General features: G+C 40.3%; 1 protein-coding gene across 2 annotated transcripts; it reads right to left on the reverse strand.

The window, feature by feature from the left end:
• Positions 1 to 85: 85 nt before the first annotated feature.
• On the reverse strand, positions 86 to 26,649 carry LOC145467573 (uncharacterized). 2 transcript variants are annotated; one of them, XM_081451138.1, is made up of 21 exons: positions 26,463 to 26,649; positions 19,832 to 19,958; positions 18,339 to 18,525; positions 17,072 to 17,222; positions 15,940 to 16,127; positions 15,354 to 15,500; positions 14,454 to 14,607; positions 11,499 to 11,804; positions 10,672 to 10,965; positions 9,803 to 10,087; positions 8,970 to 9,022; positions 8,459 to 8,700; positions 7,582 to 8,074; positions 7,088 to 7,133; positions 6,756 to 6,850; positions 6,088 to 6,215; positions 5,179 to 5,447; positions 4,489 to 4,555; positions 3,518 to 3,998; positions 1,996 to 2,632; positions 86 to 1,109 (listed from the first exon to the last, which is right to left on the reverse strand). In XM_081451138.1, exons 1-21 carry the CDS (start codon positions 26,527 to 26,529, stop codon positions 955 to 957), a joined length of 4,572 nt encoding a protein of 1,523 aa, XP_081307264.1. In that variant the 5' UTR covers positions 26,530 to 26,649; the 3' UTR covers positions 86 to 954. The 2 variants fall into 2 exon arrangements, with proteins under 2 accessions (XP_081307264.1, XP_081307265.1); XM_081451139.1 differs by lacking the exon at positions 26,463 to 26,649 and adding an exon at positions 20,888 to 26,426.
• Positions 26,650 to 27,898: the final 1,249 nt, after the last annotated feature.

Genomic DNA, 27,898 nt, shown 5'->3' on the forward strand with positions numbered 1-27,898 from the left:
CTTATCTCCCAATTCTAGCCAAATATTTCGTCACGTGACGTGGTTAGACCAATGGCGAGTTAGAAAAAGATATGTTATGGGTTATAATGACGTCTATCGGGATAAACGACTGGACATTGTAGTAGCTCTAGCTACAGCTTATAATTGGCCGAGGCAAATTTGGTTTTGTTCAGTAACACTTCTCCCCAAAAAACGAACAAATGGATAATTCTCTTGTTCAGTAATAGTTTTGGGTTTGTGGAATGGACCAGAACTAGACAGTAGTTGTAATTTGCAGCCGTTGTTTGCAGTGGTATGGAAAATGCGTTATCATAAGCCGATAAAGAAGGGGGAGGGGGAGAGGACTGCATCTCCCTTTTCTTCCTAAATTTTAGTTGTAACCAACATCTTTCAAATTTCTAAATCCGCAGCCCCTGCCTTGGTAACCCCAAACGGCGGTTGCAAAAAATACTTGGAGGCGGGGGAGGGGAAGAGTTGTGGTGGTACAAAAGCACTAAAAAGCAAGGCTGATATTATCTATATTCCTTTATTCCAGAGAGAACAACAATCTGTCCAGCTTAAATCAAGGATTTAAAACCGGAGAGTCGGAAGCTAAGCTTACATTATTAAATTTCATTATTTACAAGCAATATAAACTTCGCAGTCATTAAACAATGGTCGAAGCATACGACCAGGTCGGACCACTCGACCAATAAGAAAACACGAGCAGATCCACACTGCTCGACAACGATGGGTTCCTATCGTGACGTTTCGTGACAACCATTGCCTGGATTGTCACGCAATGCGCCAGAAAGCGTAACGTGACGCAGTAGACCATTGCTGCCAGAATCTCAGTTGAACGTTCCTTAAAACAGGAACAAAACTCAATATCGTCAACGATTGTCTTGTGTTTACAATAATTTGTACAACTCGACGCAGTCTATTTGGAAGTCATACTTCTATTTCGTTTCTTTATCAATGTCTTTGCACTTGATGGACTGATGGGTCCGGTGAAGACATTGATCTTAGTCTCTCGGCGTCAATCAACAAGTCAAAATTTTCTACAGTAGTTTCCACATATCCAACGATTCCTCTTATTGAACCTCTAAGTGGACCTACAATTTGCACACCTGAAATAAAGAGCAACATGCAATCAATGCTTGTAAAACAATAAACTCGACTAATTTTCACATTGGAAAAATTGGAATTGCGTCCAGAAAATAAAGCCTCTGGAACCATTTGGAAGTTTCTTTCGAAATTTCCAACGATGGCTCTGTCAATTTTCAAGGGAGTCCCCCAAGGGGACAAGGTACAAAGAGGACACTTTCTTCGCAAGTTCATGGGAAAGATTATGGGTTTAATGCTGTACAAGGTGGTTAAAACTTTCGATGATGTCTAAGTAAATGTGTGACCATTCATATGAAAGCAATTGAATTATACTTTCATGTAATTTGGTTCTAGCTTTGAAGTCTGCGAATGAAACACTAGTGTGTGACCATTCAAATGAAAGCTATTGAGAAGTACTTTTATGTGGTATTGTTTATTATGCTGTACAAGGTGGTTCTAACTTTGAAGTCTGTGAATGAAACACTAGTGTGTGACCATTCAAATGAAAGCTATTGAGAAGTACTTTTATGTGGTATTGTTTATTATGCTGTACAAGGTGGGTCTAACTTTGAAGTCTGTGAATGAAACCCTAGTGTGTGACCATTCAAATGAAAGCTATTGAGAAGTACTTACATGTGGTACTATGCTCTACATGTTGGTTCTATTAAGTCTGCATATGAATCTCAAGTGTGTGGCCATTGAAATGAAAGCTATCGAGGAGTACTTGCAAGTGGCGGTACTGCTTATTATGCTGTAAAACGTCTAACTTTTGAGATCGTCGAGCATGAAACCCTAGCGTGTGATTCCTTGTGTGAAAGCTATTGAGTAGCACTTACAGGTTTCAATACGTTACAAAACAGAAGTCTCGAGCTTTTGTTTTTTCTTTGATCTGATGAAATTCAAACTTACCAAGGTTGTCAAATGGGAGACCAAGATGCTTCTTTATCGTGGGTGTTTGAGCCTCTGAGCTCAGCGATTCGCATGAAGTCTGATCACTGCATACGCTAAAATCTGCGCTAAACCGTGTATCATCAGCTAATGAACAAGCAGATTTAGTTCTTCTCAGAGACGAGCCCTTATTGGTCGGTCTCTGGACCTCGGGAGTGTGTGAAACGGTTCTTTTCAGAGTCTCTTTGACGGGCACACATTCGCGTGACCAGTTAAGAGCGCCAGCCGAACGCAGTCCATTGATGCGTGGTACCCGTAAAGCCTTTGGCGTCGGCTTCGCAGAATTCACCGTGACTTCAGAGCCGCGGACGCTCGGGTCTCGAGATTGCCTGACAGTGATTGCGTGAGACCTGAGACTTGGTGACCTGGACGCAGAACCATATGACATTCCAGCAGAAAGTTCGTCCATAGATTCGTTGACTTCTACTGCCTGGCTTCCGCTCAGCTCATAGACGCTTGGTTCAATCGATACAGTAGGCATCTGCGGTCGGTCGTCTTCGTAAACGATGTTGCTATGGTAATGACAATTATTCGTGCCACCTTTTTCCCGAACCACATCCGGGACACTACTCACTTTACGTAACGGCATTTGAAGCACCTGAAATAACACAGAAAAGTGATTATGTTAGAAGTGTGATGGCCATCTAATAATGCTTCCATTGAGTTCAGCCTCAAAATACCTAAAAATACTTGAAATGTGAAAATACTCAAATCGCTACTGACCCTTTGAGGTTAGATCGAAACACTTGCAAAGACGAGCCCAAAGTGTTGGAGTGAACAGAAAAGATAGTAGTGACCCTAATTAGCCTTTTATATGAGGTTATTCTAAGGCGGGGGTTAACATAAAGGCCGTATTTTTGCTGGGTATTATGGTTTGAATGCAAATATCTCGTTCACGTTCCAAGCAGGGAAAAATCTCCCTGCTCATTTCACGTAGCTACGTTTTGGGCTGTTTTGTAAATTTTTTGGGGATTTTTGGGTATATTTGGGGATAAATAGTTTTTCTCAAAGGATTAGTAAAATTTATCGAAATATGAAATTTTGAAGATTTGATGCTGTTTTAAAATTAGAATTTGAAGTTAGAAATTGGTAGACGTACATCAAACAGTTTCCCACCAATCCGGGGAGCCCTTTTGGGGGCAATCAACTGTCTGGTGGTGTTCCAAACCCCTTTTCTTCCTTTTAATCCCTCTTTAAACTTCCTAAAATTTCACTTAAATTCATGTTTACCCCCGCCTTGAGCGATCTATTGCATGGCCGAAAAACATCTAGATAACAAAATAAAATACATCATACAAAAGGTTAATAGTTTGCTACCAGGGTAACACAAGCTAGACGCGAGGAGAGCGCACAGGAAATGTGTGTGCGGGGATAAAACTTACTCCTACGCGCGCCCAAATCTCGCGTGACCTATGCTACGAAAAGAACTTCTGGGACGATATCAGCAAACTAACAACAGAAACCCTGACAAAGAGGGACTCACTTGAGAAAGAGCGGTGTTGCTCCTGGCCCTCATAGCATCAAGCTGTACCCTGCTGGCTGATGACAACCGCCTGCGGTCGTAGGAGTCCGTGAACAGCGACTTCGACTTCTTGAGACTGCGTAGATTACATGTCAACAGAGCCCACCAACACTCACGGACTTTCTTCTGGATCACGCAATAAAACACGAAGATTGCAAAGCCTTGAAGGCTGTTGAAGATAGCGAAGAGATACTGGAACACGAGACGAGCTTCACTTATGGCAAAGAAACCAAACATCCACGTGATGCCGACCAGAATGAGAATTCCAAACGCTCTTTTGATTTTAAGCAGCCCTTCGGAGCCACGTTCTGGGTCAGCGGCGTTTGGCGGGCGCGTCGCCAGTTTGTACATGATTAACGAGAACGTGACCGTGTTAATGAGAATAACAAGCAAAACAGGCGCCATGAACGCCGCAAAGAACGCTATGTCTCCAAGACGACAACTGAAAAAAATGATACCAAAACGTGTTAATTCACGTTACTAAACACTGTAGCTATTCACTATGTGCGAGCGTCGCTGTCTTAAAGTAGGCTCATGAAGTTAAGCAAGAATGCAGTCTTTTCTAGCAAAACTAATAGCGCACCATAATATATTTTCAAGTGCAATTTGGACAAAATAAGCGAATTTTTTTCATTAACTTCTAAGAAAAAATTGTGCTTCTGAAACCTGTGGTACTAAACTGCTCATTCATTTCAATTGCACGATTAAAAACAATTTAGTAATCACTACAGCTACAAAGGTAAAGAGCAATAATTATCCTGGAAACCTTTCTAAGACCCTAATACTCGGGTTCTACTAAATTTATTTTAGCGAACGTCGGTAAAGTCCAGAATTCCCGATAGCGTTAAAATACAGCTTCAAACATTTCTTTTAAAAAAGATTCCTTTAAATAGCGGGGTACACCAGGTTTAGGTTCTTCTGATTACACTTACTAGTGTTTTCCACCATAACTACTTTTATCCACAGCAAGAGTGACAATTACAACGATGAAAGGCATACCTGAGTAAAAAAACAAGAAAAAGAAACTGTTATTTCAGAAGCCTCTACTCAATGAAGTGATAAAGGAGCTACCCACGGTTTGTGCATCTTCAAAAGTTTAGCCTAAATTTTTTAAGTTCGTCGTTTGTAATCAGTGTTAATCTTCTCCATACTTAACCATCCTTGTTCTTCTATGGGTTATTATTTTCTCTTTCAGTTGGTGTTTTTCTACCTTAGTAAACTACTATTTTCAGGTTTCCTCCAATAAAGGTAATTTTGTACGTGGACGAAATACCAGCAATACGTGACTGAGCTCCTTTAAGTTAAGATAGTTCTCGAATGACCAGCAGCAGTCACTGTCGATGCCAGTTACTACAGAGTGTTGTAAAAGTTAAACCAACAACAAAGTAATCACTCTGGCCAATCACAGAGGACTCAGACAATCAAGTTGACCAATCAAAAATCGAAGGAAATACATGTAGCCGACAAAAAGCGCGGGAAAATGTCTGAGTCTAAGTGACGGATGGTTTTGGTTGGTTGATTAAGTGGCGTGAGTTTTTTCAAACCAATCACCACTCGTAGTGAAAAGCAATCTAAAATGTTGCTCATACCAACTATATCGATGACATGTACAAAAGACTCACCCCAACCCATTGCGGCACACTTCCACATGACGTAATCACCATAATCTCTGAACACTTTAACAAATGCTTGGTACATGAAGTAAGCCTCGATCAACATCCACAAAAACGCGACCAGTAGGAAATAATGAATGAGCGCTGCCACGATTCGGCATGCGTTCTCAGACACCCCACCCCTCTCCACCCCTGCGACAAACACAATCAGCACACACAGAAGCGAGGCACACAGGTGTAACAGAATCTTGGCTGCAATCTGATCCTTTCGAAGCTTTCTGTGGTTATATAAAAGAAAACAAACCACTATTAGAGCCAAATACAAACAAATGTCTATGAACATGTGAGGTTAGTGTAGTATATATTTGTTCTTTGATAAATATGACTTTGGATTGCCACGAAAATGGATATGTGAGGAAAAGTGAAAACTCTCTTTCAATCAGATGACTTCGGAACAGGCTTCAGTTTTCACGCTTCTATTCAATAATACATTTAAATGGAATTAGAATTAGAATACTTTGGTTTTTAGTTAAATCAGCCTTAACTGCCTACATTGCAACATAATAGAATTAGAACCCCTTGAATAAAATAGTAAACAGCTCCGCAACAGCTTTCATTTGAATGGCCCCACACTAAGGTTTCATCTACAGACTTATACGTTAGAACCAACTAGTTCCGGATAATAAAGAGTTCCAGATGAAAGTGCTGTTCAATAGCTTTCGTTTGAATGGTCACACGCTTGGTTTTTATACACAGACTAAAGTTGGAACCAACTTGTACACCATAATTAGCAATACCACATGAACTGCTCAATAGCTTTTGTTTGAGTGATCACACGTAGGTTTCAAACACAGACTCAAATATCAGCCCAGCTCAAGGTTTAAATCTGAAATTGAAAAGGGTTAAAGAGAGCCTTACTTGAAAAATCCAAAAGTGAAAATGGTCAGCGTTAGTCCCAAAATAGACAGTGCGCAGCCTATGTAGCTAATGAGTGACAACACCATGGAATGTTTACCACACGCCTTGGTTGAAGGACCATCGACATCCTGTAAACAAGAACAGAAGCCGCTATGTTAGAGATTATTTAATTATGTTTAAAGGAGCTCAGTCACGGTGTCTTGCGTTGTTTTGGCCCCGTACAAAATCTCCTTCAGTTGGACGGAAACCTGAAAATGGTAGTTTACTAATATAAAATAGAAAATCACCAAAGAGATAATGACAAACCATTTAGGAACAAGGATTGTCAAGGATGGCGAGGATTGAAACGGATTACAAGCGACGAACTTGAAAGATTTAGCACAGACATTACTTAGCTCCTTTAAGAGCTGTAGCTGAATCCAAACAGGAATTCAAGAGAAAACGAGGACGTTCAATGGACCAAGACCTAAAAACTTGGGTTCAAATTGAATTATCAGCCAAAGCGTTTTGCTTCTAGCGTTTGCTTTGACTGTCCTTCTTCTTTCAGGATCGCAATGAGTGAAGGAACCTTCAACATTCCCTATGCCTCAAAAGGCGTGTCTGTGCGAGCGAGGGGTTGGGTGGGTGAGGGAAGTTACGTCACAGTAAGTTAACTAGTGAATACTCACCACTAAAGCTGCAAAGTTGGTCATGTGATCACACTCGCAAATAATCGTGTCATTAACTATGCCGCGAAGAGAACAACCAGCCTTGGACCATCCATCTGGATTTAAAAAACAATACAAAATGCACAAATATCAGATTAGCTTGTAAAGGAGTGCTGTAACGAGGAGTGTTTTATCAAGAGACTCGGGGAGATTATGAGATCATAGTCTCTTAGTTTTACGAAAAAGATTTTTCTCGCAAAGTATGACCTTGAATAAACCAGAACATCTTCAAACTTAAAGCCAAACCGATCTCTGGATACGACAAAAAGAAGCAACAGAATGATCGCACTTACTCTTTTCGAAATCCCACCACACACATCTTGTGCTGTTTTCGATGATCTGTTTAGCAAAGGAACACACAAGTTACTAAGGTGCTCTAGCAGAGTTTTTTTTTAAAAAAAGCAATAGGTCTTACCGTCGAGTAAATCATTAAACGCACGATGTCACGTAAAGTCACGCTATGTTACACTACGTTACGTCGTAAGAAGGACGTTTCGTAATTCGTCCCAATTTCTTTTATTAATTTTTCATTTAACGCTTTAATGTTAGTTCTAGTGCATTTGCATTGCCGCCCGTACGCTTTCCCGCCAAGATGACCCCGGTTCACACGCGCGTATTCTCACAACAATTACCATGGTTTTCCCGCCAAAATGACCCTGGTTCACTCGTGCGTATTTACCACGTTTGCCGCCAAAATGACCAGGGTTTACATGCGTGTACACTGACAATGGCTTCCAGGTTTCTCCCGCCAAAATGACAGCAGTCGTTCTCACCCTTTGTAACTCACCTGGTCACGAGGCATTTGGAACTTGATAATAATGGGCGAGGAGAGGTTTGCCACGTGTCTTTTCCTCAAACTTGCAGCGAGCACTGGACTGCTCTCTGTGACAACATCACCACTGGAGTTTTCCATTGTATAACGCGAAGAAGGAGGCGACCGTTCCACTTTGGAGACCTTTTCTGTAGTAAAGCTATCCTCACAGACCTCAGTTCTGCGATATTCCGGCGCAAAAAGAACGCTTGTGCGATAGTAAACAACAATTAACGTAGTGTTATCGGTGGAGTTTAGAACCGACCTGGGTATTGTCACACTTGCTTCGTCTTCGCCGCTTGTGGAATTCACGGTCGCGTTAATAGCGATTTTGTCCTTGCTCGTTTGAACAGTCAGATGAATACCCCTGAAAGAGTCTTTAACTAACTCTCTGTGAACAGCAATGTTCGAGGTACTTTTGCTGAACTCTCCACCTTTCTCGATATAATCGTCAAGAATCTTGACAAATCTGGAAGGGGACAACAAAGAAATTTTTAATTGTTTTTTTAGGTATTGAAAATAGCAACATTTAAAACCTCTGCTTGATATCTTTCATTTGAATGGTCACACACTAGGGTTTCCAGACTTAAAATTTGGAACCACCTTGCACAGCATAATAAACAGAACCACATAAAAGGAATACTCAATACGGCTTTCATTTCAACAGTCGCACACTAGGGTTTCAGACTTAAAAGTTATAACCACCTTGTATATCATAATAAACAGCACCACATGAAAGTACTGCTCAATAGCTTTCATTTGAATGGTCATGGATGTTAGCATCACAACACGTTCCCACTTCTTCAATTCTCGGGCATGATTTGTTGATATAAAAACGCTTTTAAATACTTACTTAGCGGATGTGTTGTACTGTTTTTGCGTTTTCTGCAGGACATCAGTCTTAGCGTCCATCACGTGACTAATGGTGTCTAACACGTGATCACCAACATCAGATGACGTGGTGTTTGTCTTGACCACCTTGTGAAGAATGTGTGCTGTAATGGAGATATCCTTCTCTTGCAGTTCCGAAGATTTCGATGTAATATTTTTTACTTCTTTCATAACTTTAAGTGCATTGGTATCCGTTACTGGGACCTAGGAAAGATGAACAACAAGGGCGATTTATTGTGTTTATTTTACTTTTGTAAAGGTCTTAGAACAGATCTGGACAGGCGCTATACAAATATCTATTATCATCATTATCATCATCATCATTATCATTATCATTATCATTATTAATTACATCAGTTGCGTGACAGGTTTTTGTCCTTGTCATGCAATCTTTAGCCGGACGAAAACTGCGTGACGTGCACAAAGGAGGTCTAAATTGCTTTCATTTAATCGGTAAATATTCTTTCGCTTACCCTGTTGAGTTTCTCCAAAGCACGCGTTATTTCCGATCCTTGGTTAGTTTCCTCTGGAAAAGAAAAAAAAAAGATCACAATACTATTCATCAAAAGCTCTGCAAAGAGTAAAAAAAACCATATGTCTACAGACCAATCCAAAACCACTCTACTAAGCCCCTCTTTTCCAAAAATAACGCAATTTTGTAACAGCCTTAAAGCTTCAATGTAACATTTGCAATAAAGATTAACATAAAACAAACAAAACTTGATCAAACTGGCTTTGGAGTTAATACATTGAGAATCGTCTGTGTCAAGGCCAATTTCATTAACTCTTACGTTTGCACACAGCAAGCATAAGGAAAATTCTTCCCCACCCAAAAGGACCTACAGAGCTTTATTAATATAGCTATGTCACGTTTTGCGCATCTTAAAAAATTTCGCCTAAATATTTCAAGTTCGTCGTTTGTAATCCGTATTAATCTTCTCCATCCTTTATCATCCTTGTTTCTTTATGGTCTATTATTATCTCTTTGGTGATTTTCTATCTTAGTAAACTCAGATTTTCAGGTTTCCTTCAATTTAAAGTTAATTTTGTACGTGGCCAAAATAACTCAAAATACCGTGACTGAGCTCCTTTATGGAGCATCACCAATAGAGCATACAAGTTTTAGTAGACTCGGGTCTTTACCGTGCTTTAGAAGAGATCTTAAAGCAAAGAGCAGGAAGTCTAACGTTTTTATCGAATACAGTGTTTACTAGGAAAAAACGACGCAATTTTTCCTAACCTAAGAGGTATTTATTTGAGAGAAGACGTTTTCAATAAAACATTGAAATGTAGTTAGTCTCAATACCTGATAAATAAGTGAGATTGTTGCTGTAGGGCCCAGGCCCCACTCTTGTGTAAGCCCTCACACCTACGTAATACTGTTGATTAGTTTCCAGGCCACTAATGTCCTTTGACAGCGTCTTCTCCTCATTCACGTACGTTTCCATCTCGCCATTTGGTTTGTACAACACGACCTCGTATTTGGTGATTTTTCCATTGCTGTCCTTGGCACTAGGGATGGACCATGACACTCTGATGGTGTTTTTACCACGCGGTATTATGACGACATCACGTGGGGGACCACTCGGGGCTACAAACCACGAGGGAAAGAAAGGAATATCGACCTTAACATTCTGCATACAAAATATCAACAATTTTCAAGATCCAAGAGGGGTTCATGAGTCCATAACTCCAGGGAAAAAAACTACAAGACTGAGGAAAGGCTTCAAGACGAACAACGATTAGTGCTCCACGGATTCACAGAATAAGAATTGACAGAATTGACAGAATAAGAACACAGATTTTCGTCCAGGTTACAAGAAGAGAAAAGTGTTAAGCTCGGAGAACCAAATCGATAACATCAAGGACTCAGAGCTCTTAACAGCCCCCTCAGACCCCGCACCCTTTCCTCTTTCTTCATTCTACCCCCCCCTTTAGGTCCCTTGATTCCTGTATTTATAAATTTCGCGGGCAAAGTCGATAGGGATTTTACTATTCAAATACGGCTGAAATGTATAACTATACAGCCTGTTCTAGTTTTCAAACCGTGTAGAATGGAAACCGAGTGAAGGGGCCTTTTGCTTCTTCAGTCCTGATCGCCTTTCTATCGTCTCTCGACAAATCCTATAAAAAATCTTATAAGAACCTTGTATCAGCTACAAACAAAGAGCGTACCTGCTTGTTCTGTCGCAAACGAATGTGGTACACTATACGGTCCTTCGTCACCATCCTTGTATTGAGACGCTAACTCCATCAGGTACGTCGTGTAAGGGTGTAACCCGTCTAAGGTGATCACTGTAACACGAACTGCGCTGGTCTTGTTTCGTAAGACTGGTACCCAGTCTGAGTGAGATGAGCGTGTTTTATAGCGCACAATGTACTTCGCTGTGTCCGTGGGAGTAGGGTCTGTTACTCGAAGCTGTACCGTGCGGGACTGGATTCCAATGATAGCCATGACAGGGCGAGGAGCTGGGAACGAATTAATGATTCATTACAAGGTCTACTCAATAAGTGAAGAAGTCGTTACCAAGCTTAATCTAATTCAAAACTACACCTCTACAACTGAAGAACGACTTATGGCAGAACTATCCAAAAGTCAAGCAACTCAACCACGTAAAATATATTGCTTGGATAAAGCTTTAGTTTTTAGCAGTTTGCAAACGCTTGCAATCAAATCCCGTTCTCATACTATAAAACATTGGTCGGAAGTAGTTGGAGACTTTTCAAAACAGTTGTCTCAAAGTCGAAAAGGTCATTGCCTACTAAGAAATGTTGTTAAATATACGCGTTAGCTTTACTGTAAGGCGGGTGGGAAGGCCAAAATTCAACATCATAGGGCGGGGGGGGGGGGGGTTGTGAAATGGAGGAAGGGAAGGGGGATAGGGTGTGGAGAGGAGTCAGTTTCACTTAAATCAGGGTAAGTGTCTCAACCAGCACTCCTTAACCATGGGATCTAACAGTCTTCCATAATCAGTAAACAATATACGAGCGGTACCACATACCATGTACAAGAAGGTGAATATTCCGTGTCGAATTGATCGACAGTGAAGGATACCAGGCCGTACAGGACACAATAGAGCCTCGATCTCTGTACTTGACACGTTTTAGAGTCAACACACTCTTTACGCTGCCGTTGCCATATCGTGTGCGACGGATGATGGACAGGGGTGGGTCAGGGATCCGCAGTCCGTTCTTGTACCACTCCATATGTGCTCCCGGCTGACCGGAAACTAGACACGTCAAGTTGACGGAGCTCGTACGGTTCAGTTCTACTGTTTCACTCGGAGGGCTCACTTCCGGTACGCTTCCTACAAGAAAATAGGTACCGTTAGGTCACGATAAGCCCAGAGGTCGATTAACGCTTGTCTGCTAGTTTTAACTTACTAAGTTTAAGTGAGACGTGGTTGTCTAATGGTTGGCGCGCTGGCCTCGCGGAGCGGTTCGGATTCAAACCCTGGCCGGGATCATTGTGTTGTGTTCTTGGGCAAGAACACCTCGCCTCTCTCCACGCAGGGGTATCGGTTAATTAAATGCTGGGGGTAGCCCTGCGATGGACTAGCATCCCAACCAGAGGGGAGCAGCTAAACTACTAGTCACTTCATGCTACAGAAACCGACAGACAGGTCGCCAGAGTATTCATTAAGCTTTCGGCATTTTTTCCCTCCAATTTAAAGATGTTCCACAGAAACACGAAAGAAATAATAATTGGTATGGAAACAGGAAATGACGGCAGCTTGTGTCACTGACATAAATATCTCTCTCGATAATAAATCACTTTTAAATTGAATTCGAACCGGGCAGTAATCCAGGATGTGGCAAAAATCTTCCGGGTTCCAACGTTTTGCGATTTTGTGGTTTTCTTCACGATTCGCTTGCAAAATGTTTTCACGCAAAACTTTACTCCACTCCGAAGAATATCAGCAAGAAAACAAACATTATATAACCCAGATAACCCTAATTTTACTGTGGGATAATACGAGATTGCGTTAAAAGAACACAGGATCCTTGCGAGTTTTCTTTTTTTGGAGCAAGATCATAAGGTTGCTAAGGAACTCGCTGGGTACGTGACGTACTAACGGAGCTTTTTTCCCCCGTCTAAGACTAAACAATCCGAGGTTGTCAAAACAGACTCGCCCCACAAATCTGTGCTGGAGGGAAAATGTGATCAATAGATAAAGGTGGATTATTAGAGATCCCTTACTCAAACAGTAATGGCTGTGCCAATGGAATAGGGTCGCTTGTTTACTGATCAGGGACCTTTCGAACGGGGATTGATTACGAGTAACACGTTTCAACGCAGAGCTTATGCTTTCGATTATCACGTTTCACATTAATCTGGTACTGAAAGTCTCCTATTCAACTGGTTGACGACAAGAAGGAGTCATGGCTCTAGGAACGTAACTGGATTAAAATTTGAAAGCTACCCTCGTACATGAGCTAGTACTGGTACTGTTTTCTAAAGATCCCGATTCAAATGGGGCATTGATAGGAGAGGGGGCGATGTGTTGGAAGGAAGGCACAAAATGGAGTCAATAGACCTTTTTAGCTTGGGCGGTTTGTTGCCCCATTTCAGACCATGTGAAGATACTCTTGAGAATTCTTGCTTACAAATTTTCCCGTGTATGTAGATGAATTATTTTCAAATGTATAAAAGAAAATTCTCTAGAGAATATCACGTGGTCTGTAATGGAAAAACAAACCGCCCAAGGTAAAGAGGTCTAATATGAGATTTATTATCCAACGAAATCCAGACTTTGGACCCAGTTTTCCGTTGCGCGCGGCGGAAGATTCAACGACCACAACCAACCTGCTAAACCGGTTTCCCACAATACAAATATCGCGAAATATTTGTACTCGTTGGGCGCGTTACTTGCACTCTGAGTCGAGTTGGATAATAAAGCTCTTTATTATAAATTGTGACTACTAGTACAATTGTTATCCTACTCGGATTCAGCTATGTCACTGTTAAATATTCTTCACAGATCCTTAGTTTTAACATTTATCTCAATATGCCGGCATACTGCCAGTGAACAGAGCACAAAGTTTGAGAAAAAATCTTCGTCAGCGTCACAGGAAAAGTTAGTTCAAAACACTTGTGTGGCGATAAATAAACCTTGATTTCTCTAAAACAGCAGGCGACATCTTTTGCCAAAAAATGATGGGACTTTTAAGCTGTATGAATTAAACGAAAAAACTAAAATGCAAACGGATCAACGTCAAACAAAGTCAAATATGTACGACCTTAAAGAAACGAAATTACGAAAACAGAACGAAATTGTTCGATTGATTTTCTTGTTGTGATAAGCACGGCGACTCATAAGTCCAGTTCTGTCTCTCTCTATGTCACGCAACGCTAGGGAAATAGCTTAGCGTTACGTGTCAGAGAGAGCGCCAAAACAGGACTACGTGTCTCTTACGGTATGTGCTTAACTTTCTGAAGCTCGAGTTTTGGACGAGAAGTTCTCTGTAAACGTTGTAAGAACTTATTTTTCCGGGTTATTTTACTCGTTAACGCATATATCAGTATTCTGTAAACATTGTTATTTCCTTATAAATGAACATGGAGGTATATCACTTAAAACTTAGAAGTGTCTGACTCTCTCGGCGTAATCCGTTTTCCTCCACTAGAGAGCCTTCCGAGCTTCTAAACGAAAAATTGCACAGCGATGACGCAACTCTACGAAGCTCTGTGCAGAGTCTTTGATTGGTTGTTACTTGCGCGCAAAAATTCAAAATCAAGAAACAACCAATCATAGGCGGCGTAGCAGAGTGACGTCATCACTATCAGCTTGGAAGTATCGCGACTGGACAAGAACTAAATACGCGAAGACAAATTTCTGTTTCAGCCTAACTTAGAAATGTCGTCATTAGCCTAAAAAAAGATTTAGTATATAATGAAGTAATTCCGCTTTCAAACACTTGATTGCTTGATTGTCCAGGAATATATCAAGCTTTACCTTTGGTTGGAAGGCATTCGTAGATCTCAACTCGCATGCAGATGTAGCCATTTGCGTTCCAAGTAACAGGGTTGAAGCGAATGTAACGCGCAAATATCCTCCTCGAGAACACTTTCTTTATGACTGTTTCGTTGTCCCAGTTACCGTGAAAAGTCTAAAGGCAAAACAAATTCCAAGTTAACCAAACTTTTCTACAGGATTTACTGTATTTTAGTCATTTATTTCCCATCTTGCAAGAAGCTCTTCCGACACGTCACGCAAGCTTGTAGCGGAGGAACGCGTGACCAGTCCACTGACTGTCTACGTATAAGCTACAAAAGTCAAATGATTATCTATATTGAGTTCTTTATCGCCCCCTTTAACCGCCAATAGTAAGTTTAAGTTGAAACCGAGTAGACTTGATCCGCAAAAACAGAGTTCTTGTGTTATGAATAAATAAGTGCTCTTCTGCACAACTGTGGCTGTCGTTTGTTCGTGAATCCATTTCCTGACCTGTGACAACCCTGCATTAAGCAGCGTCCACACTACGCTGGAGTAAATTTGAAAACGCAGCTTTATTTCTACGGTTAGTCCTACCGTCCACACTAATCCGTCACGAAAACGGCGCTTTTCGAAAACGCTCTTCTAACCGGAGAAATCTGAAAACGCCGGGTTTTCATTTTCGTGTGGACGGAGCGCATGTTAGAAAACGGAGCTTTTCTAAAACGATGGCGTCACGATAATCACGTGATTTACCTGCCCGGGTTTCTTCAAACACAAATGCAAAATGACCGGTGATTGTTGCGTTTTTAAATTCCGCCGGCGTACTGTGGACGGAAAACATTTGATGCGTTTTCAGTGTGAAACTTCCGTTTTCAAATTTTTCCGGCGTAATGTGGACGGGGACTTGATTTCTCATACCTTGCTGCGACTGTCTCCTCTGTTCTTGTAGGAGCGCCACGTGTAACCATCAGTGCTGTAATTCACCCTGTAACTGGATACAAACATTCCCGACATGTAGCCTTGGGTTGCTACTCCGGAGAGGGACCGCACTCGACCCAGATCAACCTGAATGACACCAGATGAGCAATCACTGATAAGTAATGTAAAACGGCTTTAAGCTGAGTGTCGTAACACCATACTCAAAGTAGGTGTTACTCAAAGTAATCTCCCTGACCAGTCAAAAAGGACACTGACAATCCACTGAACCGATCAAAACTCGAAAATACACGCAACATGCAACTGACGCGAAGCGCGGGAAAATACTTGTGAGTCGCTCACGTTTGGTTTCGATTTTAATTCTGATTTGATGACGAAGTGGCGGGAGCATGGGACAACGCGGGACGGGACAAGCACAGGACAAAGCGGAACGGGACAAGTATGGGGCAACGCGGGACGCGACAAGAAAGGGACAACGCAGGACGGGACAGGCCTGGACCGTCCAACTCTCCTAAATTAGCCTAAGCACAATGTTTACATAGCAAGGACGTTTTTCACTAACACTGACCTGCAAATACTGATTCTCATCAAGCTTATCTGTACACCATCCTCCCCAAGTCAGATTACCGGAGCTGTCGACGCCGGCTTTATTGTTAAGTCGACCATTGGAGCCGTAATGTTGATTCCAGTGAGATGAGGCGGATATCTGCTGGTCTGAGATCTTGCGACTTTCAACGCCGACTGGAGTGTTACAATCTGCGAAATGCAAGAGAAAAAGGGAAGAGTCTTTTTTTCATAAAACACTACTGCTAACCTATTCTCCTTTAATCAAAACTTGTTCCCTCTTTCTCGGGTCGAGGTTTAAAATGATTTTAACCCGAAGATTCGGCTAGTTTAAGTTGCTTTCTTCAGAACTGAAATGAACAAAGTAAAAGTCAATATGGCGGACTAGCTTTCTTGCTTCGAAACATCTGCTTCTTCAGTCCGCCATATTGACTTTTACTTTCTTAATTTTCTAAAGATTCTCGGTAAAACTAGCTGAAACACAGATTTAAAATCATTCTTAACCTCAGAAGAATCCCGAGATTTTAATGTTCAAAATGAAAAGTGAAAGTTTCCGAGATTCAGTTGTTCTTCTTTATCCGCATAAACGAAAGGTTTCTTCTCGCCTGCTCATTTCTAGTGACGTTCTTCTGTGGAGAACAGGATCCACGTTTCTGATCGGTTGTAACTCCACGCGAAACTCGCAAATTCAAAGACACAGAAGGCGGTCAAACAGCTCCACTCGTGATGTTCATTGCCTTCACTTTTACAAGACTTCGAGACGTTAGCCACATTTTCGATCGCTGTGTTTTCTGTAGTTCGCATAGTGCGATCTTCTTAGTTTTCCCTCGGTGACTAACGTCGGACGAACGTTTCAGGACATGTCCTGGGCAATCAGAGATTTAGAAAGTTCTCCAAAGTTCCAAGCTTCTGATTACTACAAATCAGTTATCCAAGAAGAAGTCTCTTAAAGTAGCTTCTATCATGTTAACGAAGTAGTAACATTTTAAACACTTTTGTTCGACTGACATTTGAAAACAAGTAGCCTAATCACGTAATCTTACCTTGCCCAAAGCGTGACGGGTCTGCTTACCTTAAGGAGGCTATCATTTAAAAGCATGTCAGAAAATGATCGTTCATATTACATATGTACTAACCTTCACTTGGTAGACAGCCATACAGCTCCACCCTAAGACAGGTTGACACAACAGGATCGTACACGGGGTAAAAACGAACAGCGCGAGCCGTGAGTGGCTGTGTTAGGTTATTCCATGCCGCCCGATATGGGTTTCTTGGACCCTTAAAATACTGAAAAATAACACAACATCAAGTTATCTTCTCTTAAAGGTCTCCTCAGCCAAAATTTGGCTGGTCAAGCAACGCTCGTTGATCGTCACGCAATCTCTTCTCTACGAGCTGGGAGGAGCGTTGAGTGACGCTATTGGCTAAAAGATAAGAGGGTACCAAGACAGCCCGTGAACAGGCTTCCGGCGAGCATGAAAAACTAAACGCTGTGTAGAATGTCTATTCTTAAACGGCTTAAGTGAGGCGCTGGAAAAGTAGCCTACTCTAAGCGCTCGGTTAGTTCACGAGCAGCCTAGAAAAAAGCCCTCGTCTATCTTTCTTCTAGCCATGTATTTCTAGTTGCTGTAGCCGTCAAACAGGCTTACCTGAGTCACAAGCGCGCAACGAGTGGACAGCGAGTCGGCGAGCGAGGCAGTCTGCCTGGGAGGCGCGGAAACGCGTATGTTCTCAGGGGCGTAGCCGGAATTTTTCAAAGGGGGGGTCACACTGTGTCAAGTGAGGGTACTCGCCAGATTGTCATAACGTTTTCTCCACCTGTTGTAGGTTGTTTGCTTCAGGCTTAGAAAACGGGGGGGGGGGGGGGTCACAGGAAACCCAGGACCCCCCTAACTACGCCCTTGGTTCTCCAAACGCCAGCCTGCCCGCAGGCCATCGTTACTGTTACCGTTCAAAAGTTTATTAGCTCCTCGATCGAAACATTACAATACACTTTCGTCAGGAATAAGGTAATGAGGACCATAAAATAAGGTCGTGCTTTATTGGGATCAACCGTTTCAATCACACCCGGTTTGGCTTGATGCCTTTGACGTGTCTTAATGAGACAATTTTCCAACCGTTCTCCGTTGAAACGCGAAAATTCCAGGAAATAGTCGTTACGTGAGCTACAACCACGCGACATAATCACGCAAATGATTTTTCAGTCGTTTCAACCTGGTTTGAGGCGAAAAGGTTTTTCAACTAAACCAACCGAAAACGGTTTTTCCCCATTACAACACAACAAAAAACAACTAACAAAACCAACCAACCAGAAACGGTTGATCCCAATAGAACGCGATCTAAGACACAAAACAAGAGAGGACCTTACAGATCCTTTAATCCACTTGTCACCTCTAAACCTACCTTCAGATTCCCGTTGACAGTGTAGTTAAACCATTTTATGTTATCGTAACTGAAGGCTAAGCTGAATTCCTTCACCCAGTTGCTCGCAGCTCCCTGTGTTGCCAGTTTGGTGATGGTGTGAGGCATCAGCAGGTCGATTTGAAGATACGGGTTTCTATCGTCTCGACGTGCACACCATCCTCTAAGACTAGAATAAGAACATATAATACCACTTAGATCGGATGTGCAGTCTCGATGCAGTCGCGGTGGCCTCATGGTTAAAGCGCTCGCCTCGTCACGGTTCGAGCCCTGGCCGGGGACACCGTACTGTGTATATATGGGTACCGGCGAATTTCATGCTTGGGAGCACAACCATACTCTTTGTCGCTTCATGTTACTGAAACAGGAGATAAGCGCCGGCCTGATGGGCCACTTGGCTCGCATGCAGACTTTGTTTACGTTACCTTATATAGTCGTTTAGAACCGTACTCAAACTACCATATACACTTTTTAAACAATAAGTCATTATAACCAATGAATATATGAAAGATTATATATTTGAATAACGTGATAAAGATTTAAAGACATTCTAGATAATCGCAGTTTTGTACGCATCCTAGACTAGGCAGCTGCGATAATAAAACCCCAAATGAATTCAGGCTTAAACGGGATTCGAGCCCTTGACCTCCGTGATACCGCTGCAGTGCTCTAAGCGAAATGGGAGCTGGTCACGTTGTGAGTTCTTAATATACCCGTAGATGGTAAGCTACCGAAGTTGCGTACATAACTACCACGATCAGTCATTCAGTAGAAGGCCATTGGAGATAACTTACACTACTAGCTAATGACTAAGAAAACTCATTTCTTTGTTAAGATGTGCACTTTTCAATAACTGCATTTCATCCTAACTGGTTTCATCTATATAGCCTCTTCCAGGCGTTCAGTTCGTAAGGGCGTTCGCGTAGCGCGAACGGCGAGCGAAAAAAACAGGGAAGAAGTGCGAAGAGAAAGCTTCTTCTCGTCGCACTTCTCCTCTATTTTTCACTCGCGTTTTTCGCGCTGCACCCCTACTAACTCAACGCCTGGAAGAGGCTACCTTTTACATAAGACGTATGTGAATTGGCTGATTTCTTCGCACTTTGTTAAAAACATGTTTCCTGTTTTCGGATCAGAACTTCGGAACGTTAAAGGAGCTATGTCACGGTGTGCGCATCTTGAAAAGTTGAGCCTAAATTTTTCAAGTTTGTCGTTTGTAATCCGTGTTAATCTTCTCCATCCTTAACCATCCTTATTCCTTTATGGTTTATTATTATCTCTTTGGTGTTTTTCTATCTTAGTAAACTATTATTTTCAGGTTTCCTTCAATTTAAAGGTAATTTTGTACGTGGCAAAAATTAAGTACACAAAATACCGTGACTGAGCAACTTTAAGGTTGTTTTTGTGCAAAACTGGCCAGTTCCAAAAGGGTTTCTACCCGCAAAGCGCGCTAGTGTCTACTAAGGTAAGTAACTTACTCCCTATCTTCGTTCAATCTTGCCAGAGATGGTCTGGCTTGAAGAGATAATTGTGAGGAAGCCGAGATCTGGTTATCACCAATACTCGTAATATGACCTTTCTCCATTCCCAGAGCTGTAGAACAAGCTACCAAGATAAAAAAACAGATGCGTTCAAATGCTGTTGTTTTTGGTGGTCAAACAATGAGCTTAGCTATACATGGCTAGTTCACATGCATGCCACTTAAACTGAAAGAAACAAATATATCAAATAAATACATTAGCCTTAAAAATCCCAACTGACGGGAGTGGCCAAGGAGTTGAACGAGGGTCTACCGAGAAACAACTCCAGCTTAGTGGTCAGAGCGGGACTTGAACCCGCAACCTCCGGATTTCAAGTCTAACCACTCGGCCACGCAGCCTTCAAAATAAAAAGATGTATTCACTTATATTTATAATTAATAGAAAGCAAAACCCTGGGGTAAACACGACCCTGTATGGTTTATAAAAGCAAGGCAATCACTGAAGTTTAAGAAAACACTGAGAAATGCAAGTAGAGAAACGTTTGAATTGTTGCGCCAATGTCTCTAAGCGTTTTTTGCAAGAGCTCTTTAAGATTTACGCAGTACATGGTAGCAAGAAGTGTAAATACACATTCGGTATTATATTTTCATTTGAGTTCACCTTTGAAATAGAACATTAAGTCGGAAGAGAGAGAAACTAATCTCGTAAAAATTGAAAATCAACGTAACCCGCAAACCAAAGAAACTTTGTCGCTCAGAAAATGTTCCGTATAGGACAAAGTAGCAATGAAAACCGAGTACTAAAACATCTTGACAACAACTGTAAATCGTATGATTTTCACGTTTTCAAGCATAGCAATACCCGGGTTGGAGAGAAATGTAAAATGAAAAGTTTTCCCGTCAGCTAGCACGCTAAGGGAATGGCTAAAATCACTGTAAAAGTCGACGAGATTTAACATATCTTTCAAAGACAATTTTTCTTGTGGTCACTGAATAACATACATCGATTCTGGAAATTCGTTAATTAACGCCCCCTAAAAGAGATTTAACCTACCGTAACACGCTGATTGTGTGATGAAAATCAAACCAGCTAACGTGGCCAAACGGGTCATAGTATAAAAAGACAGAGTGAGACACGTTTTCTGTCCGCTTCGCACTAGGTCGATTCAAATTCACAAAACTACGCACTCTTCTGTCAAAGCGCAGAAAAGAAATTTAATTTTAATCATCTTTTACCGGAAAATACAAACACTGGGTGTGAAAAATACTACGCTAGTCATTGAAATGCTAATTTCGGGCATGAATGATACAACGAGGCAATCTTAGGAAACTGGTGTCAAACAAACACACGAAATTAGATCACCATTTGTGATTATTGCAACAAAAGAATCAAACGTTCTGCGCGTAAGAATCCGTGTTTGCGTCAATAGATAAGGCCTTCAGTTTTCATCCCGTACTCACGTAGTGACTGTATCATTCAGCTATCACAAATATGCAAGACTTTTCCCTGTTGTTATTTTGAGGGACTAATCCTTGGCAAATAAACTTTTCCGTTGAGTCAGACATCGTGACTAGTTGAAAGCCCAGCTCATCCGGTATTATTTAGCGAAGTTCGCATTTTTACGTCCTTGCGCTAACGAGTGGGAACTTTCGTAACCAAACTTTTCGTCCAAAACGAAAATAAAGACACAAAAACATCGCGGAAAACGTGGAAGATGTTCACATTACAGTTTTAAGTTCATGTTGTACGCTACGTGACTAAATGAAGTCGACTGTATGACATCACTGACATATTTGCTTTTTCTCAATTCTTCTGGCTTGTCTGTTTTGAGAACTGGAACAAACACTTACACCTGACAAAGGTCACACGCAAATCGGTTCGATACAAGATTTTTCTTTACTAGCGTTCTTAGCATTCAATAATTTCCTTCTCCAACGCGAGGGAGGGCAAAACGACTTTAGACAATAACTTGCCAGTGAATGTAATGCGTTTCGATTCATAATTTTCATGGCAAAATCACAACGTTTAAAGGGTGCTAGTCGAGTGTTAGGGTGTGGACGATGCTCTGTAGACCAACCAGATCAATAAACGCTTCGACTTTTGTTTTGTTTCAATGGAGAGTTGTCAGCCATTTTACAGGACGTGCAGTGTTGGTAGTGCTGCAAAGAAAATAGCAATTTGTAGAATTCCTGCTAATAAGTCTCCGACCTAAGGCCGTTGCCAATAATTTTTCTACGGTTCAATGCAATCTTTATAAACCGTTACAATCTATATATGTAATGAAGGCACAATTTTGAGATAAAAATCCTAAAAGCTAATACACTGTACTCTTTTATATTAGAGTGTTGTTTTTCCGGCCAAGGCTGTATATTCTTATTTTTCTGCCAATTTTAGGATGAAAATATTCTTTTGAATATTCTTAGATCATAGCGTATGACATTTCTGTTTTCAAATGTATTTGGTGTAGTAATTTTGTAGCCAGACTGCCTGCCCGGCTAGTGCTGTTTTTTTTTTTGTTGCTTTCTGGCTAGTTTTGCGCTTTGGTAGTTACAAATTTTCAACACACAAAATTATATTGTTTAACTTCTTTTCAAAATCTCAGCCTCTTGTTTATTCCTAAAACATTTTTAAAATGTCCATATTTAAGCCTCAATATTCTTATAAAATATATTCTTATATAATTTATATAAAAAAAGAGTGCAGTGGAATGGTACTGAAAAAATATTCCGTATTAAAGTAACGATCTAACAGCCTTGTCCCATCGCTTCTTTTGTAAGGTTTTCATACATACCCCATTTGAAGACCGATCAATCTTAATAATAAAAAAAAATGTTTTAAATTAAACTTCACGGAATGAAACAGCCCTTGTTTTATACATTAGGGCAATAGAGATAAATACTTTTGGAAGAAAATCTTACATCTAGATAGACTTACTGTAATATACTACCTTTGTAGTATGGAATGTAAAATAAACATCAGCTCATTTTGGTACAGTTTGCTACATCTATCATTTCATTGATTATTTGTTGGAAGTCAAGTTATGCTTGAAGTTGTTCAGGACTTTCAGAATAAAACAGTTAATTTTTCCAATAAAAGTACAGATGAGGAACGTCACTTTTAAACTATATGTAGCCTTATCAAACTGTAAATATATAATTATTTTCTTGTTCAAAATTGTCTGAGGAGATTAAATGGAGAAGGGGAAAGAATGACTTGCGAGGCTGTTAAGGTGGCCAAAATAGTTCATTTTCATACAATACCCACAAAGCACCTTCCTTTGCTGCAGTTTTGGGAGTTATAATTTTCACAATGTTCGCAATTAAAACAAAACCCCTCAAAATTAAGTGTCATAAAAGCTTAACTATATTCAATGGTATCTTTTGTCAACAGTTTCCAATTGTCTTTAAAAAAATAGTTTCATATTTGATAAATATGGTAAATGCATGCAAAAAAGAGTGACAATAACATATTACGCGGTGTCAAACGAAAAGTTAGTTAATTTAAGTGGAAGACATTGAAAGTTTGGCCAAAACATTCTGTCCTCTAAATCAGTGTAAGCTCCACCCTTACCAGACTAACATCACATGTACCCATAAACTCACTGTACTAAAATGCATATAATTATTATGCACATATGCAAGGATATCGAGTTAAAAGATTTTGAAATAATTTGTCGACCAATGCCACAATTTTCAGATTGGGTTTTCTAACATCTGTGATTTCTTTTCTTGACATCTTGCTTTTGAAAGTTAGAAAAAAGTTTTCAGATTGAATGTCATATGGTAAAAAAGAACAATTAAGTTCAATTTCACTATATCAAATGGTTCAAATAACTTCGTCAACTTATAGAAGAGCAACTGTTGACACCTTTTTTCTAGTAGCTGTTTGATTCCTTTTTTTCTCAGCATGTACTTTTAAGTGCAAATTAAGTAGTCTTTTGTGAACTTGTATTTGCAGAAGGAAAAAAAAACAAACCACCGCATTTATTTTTTTTTTTTTGGTGTTGTTTTCTGTGAAAAGTGTTCTAAACAGGAAACTTCAGCTAAATCTATTTTGATGGCATGACTAATGCATATTATTACAAGATGAATAATAAATACCCATATCTTTTCAAAACACTACTATACTGAGCACAGTTAATAGAGGGAAATGGTTACAAATCCTGGCCAACAACAAAGGATTAAACAAAGACAACAAGGTTTATGTTAGAAGGTCCATGACCATGCACAATCTTTTGTCTTGCATTCATACATTATGTATGAGTTGGATAACCAAAACGTTTCTGTTGGTTAGTACCTCAGACAAAAGTAAACAACTTGTGTTTTGTGCATGGTCAAGGCCAAAAAAGGGAACAAAAACAGACAGCAATGAACTCTGTTGCCCTTTAAAACCATTCCCCTGTATCAACTATGTACGGAGTGACCGTGTTTTAAATTAATAGCTTGTGCCCTCTGTTCCACTACTTCCCTCTACCCTTCCAAACCCAGGAGGTCCTTGATAGGGCTTTTATACCTAAGTAGTACTCAATTAGTGGTTTGGAACTTATATTTCCATTTAGATATAACATACATGTATGTAAATTTAAAAACCCAAAGAAAACAATAAAGGTGGTAAAAAAAAATATGGATTATAATTAACTTAAGGGAGCTGCAAATTGCCTGCATCAAATTCACCAAGTAGGTTTTTCATTTAAATATACTAGCAAATCTTGGCATTCTAGGTCAGTTGAATGACGCAACGCAAATTTTAGGCAATGCTGAAGCCATGAATCATAACATAAAAGTTCAAAACAAAAGGCTGTATAAAAATTATGCAAAACATAATTAAGACGCTAAAAATAATTGTTCAATATGACATAAAGTGAAAGGCAAAATAACTTTTAGGCGTAATTGGATTATTTGCCTATGGTTAAACTGTCTGTTCTTTTCTTAGCTTTGTTCTTAATTAACTGCCAATTAAAATAGGTGGGTCCGCATGAAATGCCAAATTTGTTTACTCAACAAATAAAGCTGTATTCAGTCTCAAAATTCAGTTTTTGAATTTCATTTTAAAAGTTATCTTGGTTGGTTCATAAACCGTAGTGAATGCCATAATCTCCTTACCACGTATTTTGTCTGTCTCCAAAAGTCCGACAACTTTTTTCACTGAATTAAATATAACACTGACTAAGAAGTGAAATATTTTTCATGCTTTACATTTTCAGCTTTCCTCCTACACGAGCCGGCACTCTTACAGGTGAAAACCTGCACTTACGAGATAAGTTCGTTCCGAATGCTACGGGAAATAACGTTTCATGTGGAAAAAAGGAAGAAACCTGATTAAAAACGTGACTTCCAATACACAATAGCATAGGTGAGCGCCGAGCTTACATTTGAGCGAGATAAAACTGTTAAAAAACACTGAGTACGTTGTTGAATAAACATTTGAAAAGGCTTAGTTTAAATTGGAAGAGAAGTTCGGCATTGAAAGAGTAGAATTTCTCTGGTACTGGAAGGTCAGAATTGTGAATCTTTTCTGTCCTTGTCCATACCATGAATGATATAATGTCAAGTTTTTGTTGTTGCTTCTGCGCCGACGAAACAGTGAAAGGAAATTTAGCCCCCCGTGCGACTTGGATATTTTATCACCAGATTACCGGTTTCTCTGTGAAACCCAATTACTTAGGATCCGCAACTCAGATTAGTTTTCCCACATAAATCTCGTACATTAAGCACAATTGCCGAAGCAAACAAAAGAGCGAAAAAGTGAAAAGTAATAATTGTTGGTTACATTTCCAATTCGCTAATGAGAAAGTGCAAATATTGAAAGGGTGGCTAAGCTGTATAATGGACGTGTCAAAATTATTCCACGAGAAAAAGCTAAGCTTTATTTTGTAGTCTTTAACGCCTGGAGTTGCAAAAACGCCTTGTCGAGTGCTCATTCACAAACTTAAACCGAGCTTTAAGAAGTCTAAAGATAGCGGACACGGAAAGAATTGGGATTTCAAATCGGCCGATCTCACGGGAAAAGTGAGTTGATGTGGTCACGCTTGCATTTCGCTGAGAGCTTTTCAGTGAAATTCCCCTTCTTGCATGAAACCCACTGAAGATTTACACTGCACGCTTGGAATCTTACCGAGAAAAAAACTAAAGCTTTAGTAGCTTATGTCTAGTCGAATTTTGTTGAATAAACAACCCGGAGTGTCGCTGTCAACAGTGAGAACATACAGAGCTCGAGCTTGAGAATTTCTACGAACTTCGCGTCTTTCGCAAAATTATTACTTTAGGCATTTCTAGCATTTATATTATATCAAACTGAAGGCAAAGAGACAAATGTAGACAAACTGGGCAGACATCAACAAACAACTTTTCTGATCGGGTCATATTATTCGTTCAACAAGAGACCGCGGTACGCTTCTCGTAGACAAAACAGGACTTCGATTTACACTCCTAGAAGTCGCCATTAGCTCAACAAAAGGGTTGCAGTGATTTACCGAAGCTATCAACGGGCGAATGAGCAACGTTTTAAATCCCAACTTATACATTTTCGTGAAATAATTACCAAATACCGAAACAGCTCCGCATTTCCTTTCGAGGTATGTGACTCCATTAGCGCTAACTTCACACAAAGACTACTTCGAGATTCTTACCTCCATGAACGTCCCTCATCCATGAAATTAAGAGAAGTCCCCAAAGTAAGTATGGCTTTATCCTCATAACTCTTTGTAAAGCTTTCACGATTTAAACTGATTCGTTTGTTCGGAGACAATTATTTCGATGTACAATTCGACAAGACATGCGTTTCACACAAAGGGGGCACACAAGACAGCTATTGTGTTTCAATCCACTAATAGGATTTTTATTTTCGGTTTGATTGACATTTCGGGTGGAAATGACATAGGCACAAACACAAACAAAGCTATCAAGTCTCAAGGACATCCCAGAACAATCAAGAACATCTAAATTCGACAGATCAACATTATTTATATTCAGAAGGGCTTAACGTTGGAATTAAAAAGCTGTGAAACAGTTTTGTTACCCTATGATATAAGTTTCATATTTAATCTGATATTAATAATTGACTACGAAACTGCTGAACATCAAAAACCAGACTGTCTGACAGAGCTCTTGCAGAGGGGTAGAAAATCATCAATCATACGCTGGCTATAAATACGGGATGATACGCGAGGAATGAAAGATACAAAGGTCGGACAACTTTCACTCTTTCTAGCTATAAAACCTGCCGTGAAAACGCTGAGAAAGGGAAAAAAATCCAGAATTGTCAGAGAAGAGAACGATTGAGGTTGAAAAAGGTTATCTGTGCACGTAATTTACTTTTGATAATTTCCATCTTATGTTAGTTTGCTCAAAGACCAAAGCTCTTGTAAGTGACTGATCGGTCATGTCATACAATGGTTACACCTCCGGACATCTTTCAACGGGGTTGAGGGGTTACGTTTTCCGCGCCAATCGAAGGTGCGTGGTGATAGCGTGTTTCCGCCCACCTAGGAAGTTCGCAAACGACTCGACATCATACTTACGCGTTTGGCGGTTTGGAGAGGTTCTTAGAGTTCACTCTTGGTGGATCGATCGGCGGATCGCCACGCCACGATCGGAACTGCGATAAACCATAAACCACTCACACATATAGATATGGGTTACCAGTTTAGAATGTTGGAACCAAAAAAAAAAAAAAAAAAAAAAAATTGTGGGACAGAGAAAGGGAGTTGCGGTATCGGGGTACATATTAAAGTGGTCTCACGTCCTACCAGATTATGTGCAGGCCTAATTAAAAGTGTATGTCTTTTAGTTGTGTAAACCCGAAAGAGTCATAGATTTTGCCTTTTCGGCCTAAAATAAGCTAGTTTGCTCTAGAATAATATATGAGATATATCGAATTTTTTTTATTTTCAAATATACAAGAGGGAATGAAAATTACTAACTCGGTTCCCACGTGGATATAATAGTGACGCCATTAAATTTAAAACGAAGTTAGGAAAATCTTGCTTTTTCCCTTTAATTATATTGGTTCTTACAAGCAGGGCTCAGATGCATGAAGCAGTCTGGTTCTGTTTTTGTGTGGACC

Source organism: Orbicella franksi, chromosome 14 (assembly GCF_964199315.1).
Source record: "Orbicella franksi chromosome 14, jaOrbFran1.1, whole genome shotgun sequence".
Lineage (NCBI taxonomy): Eukaryota > Metazoa > Cnidaria > Anthozoa > Scleractinia > Merulinidae > Orbicella > Orbicella franksi.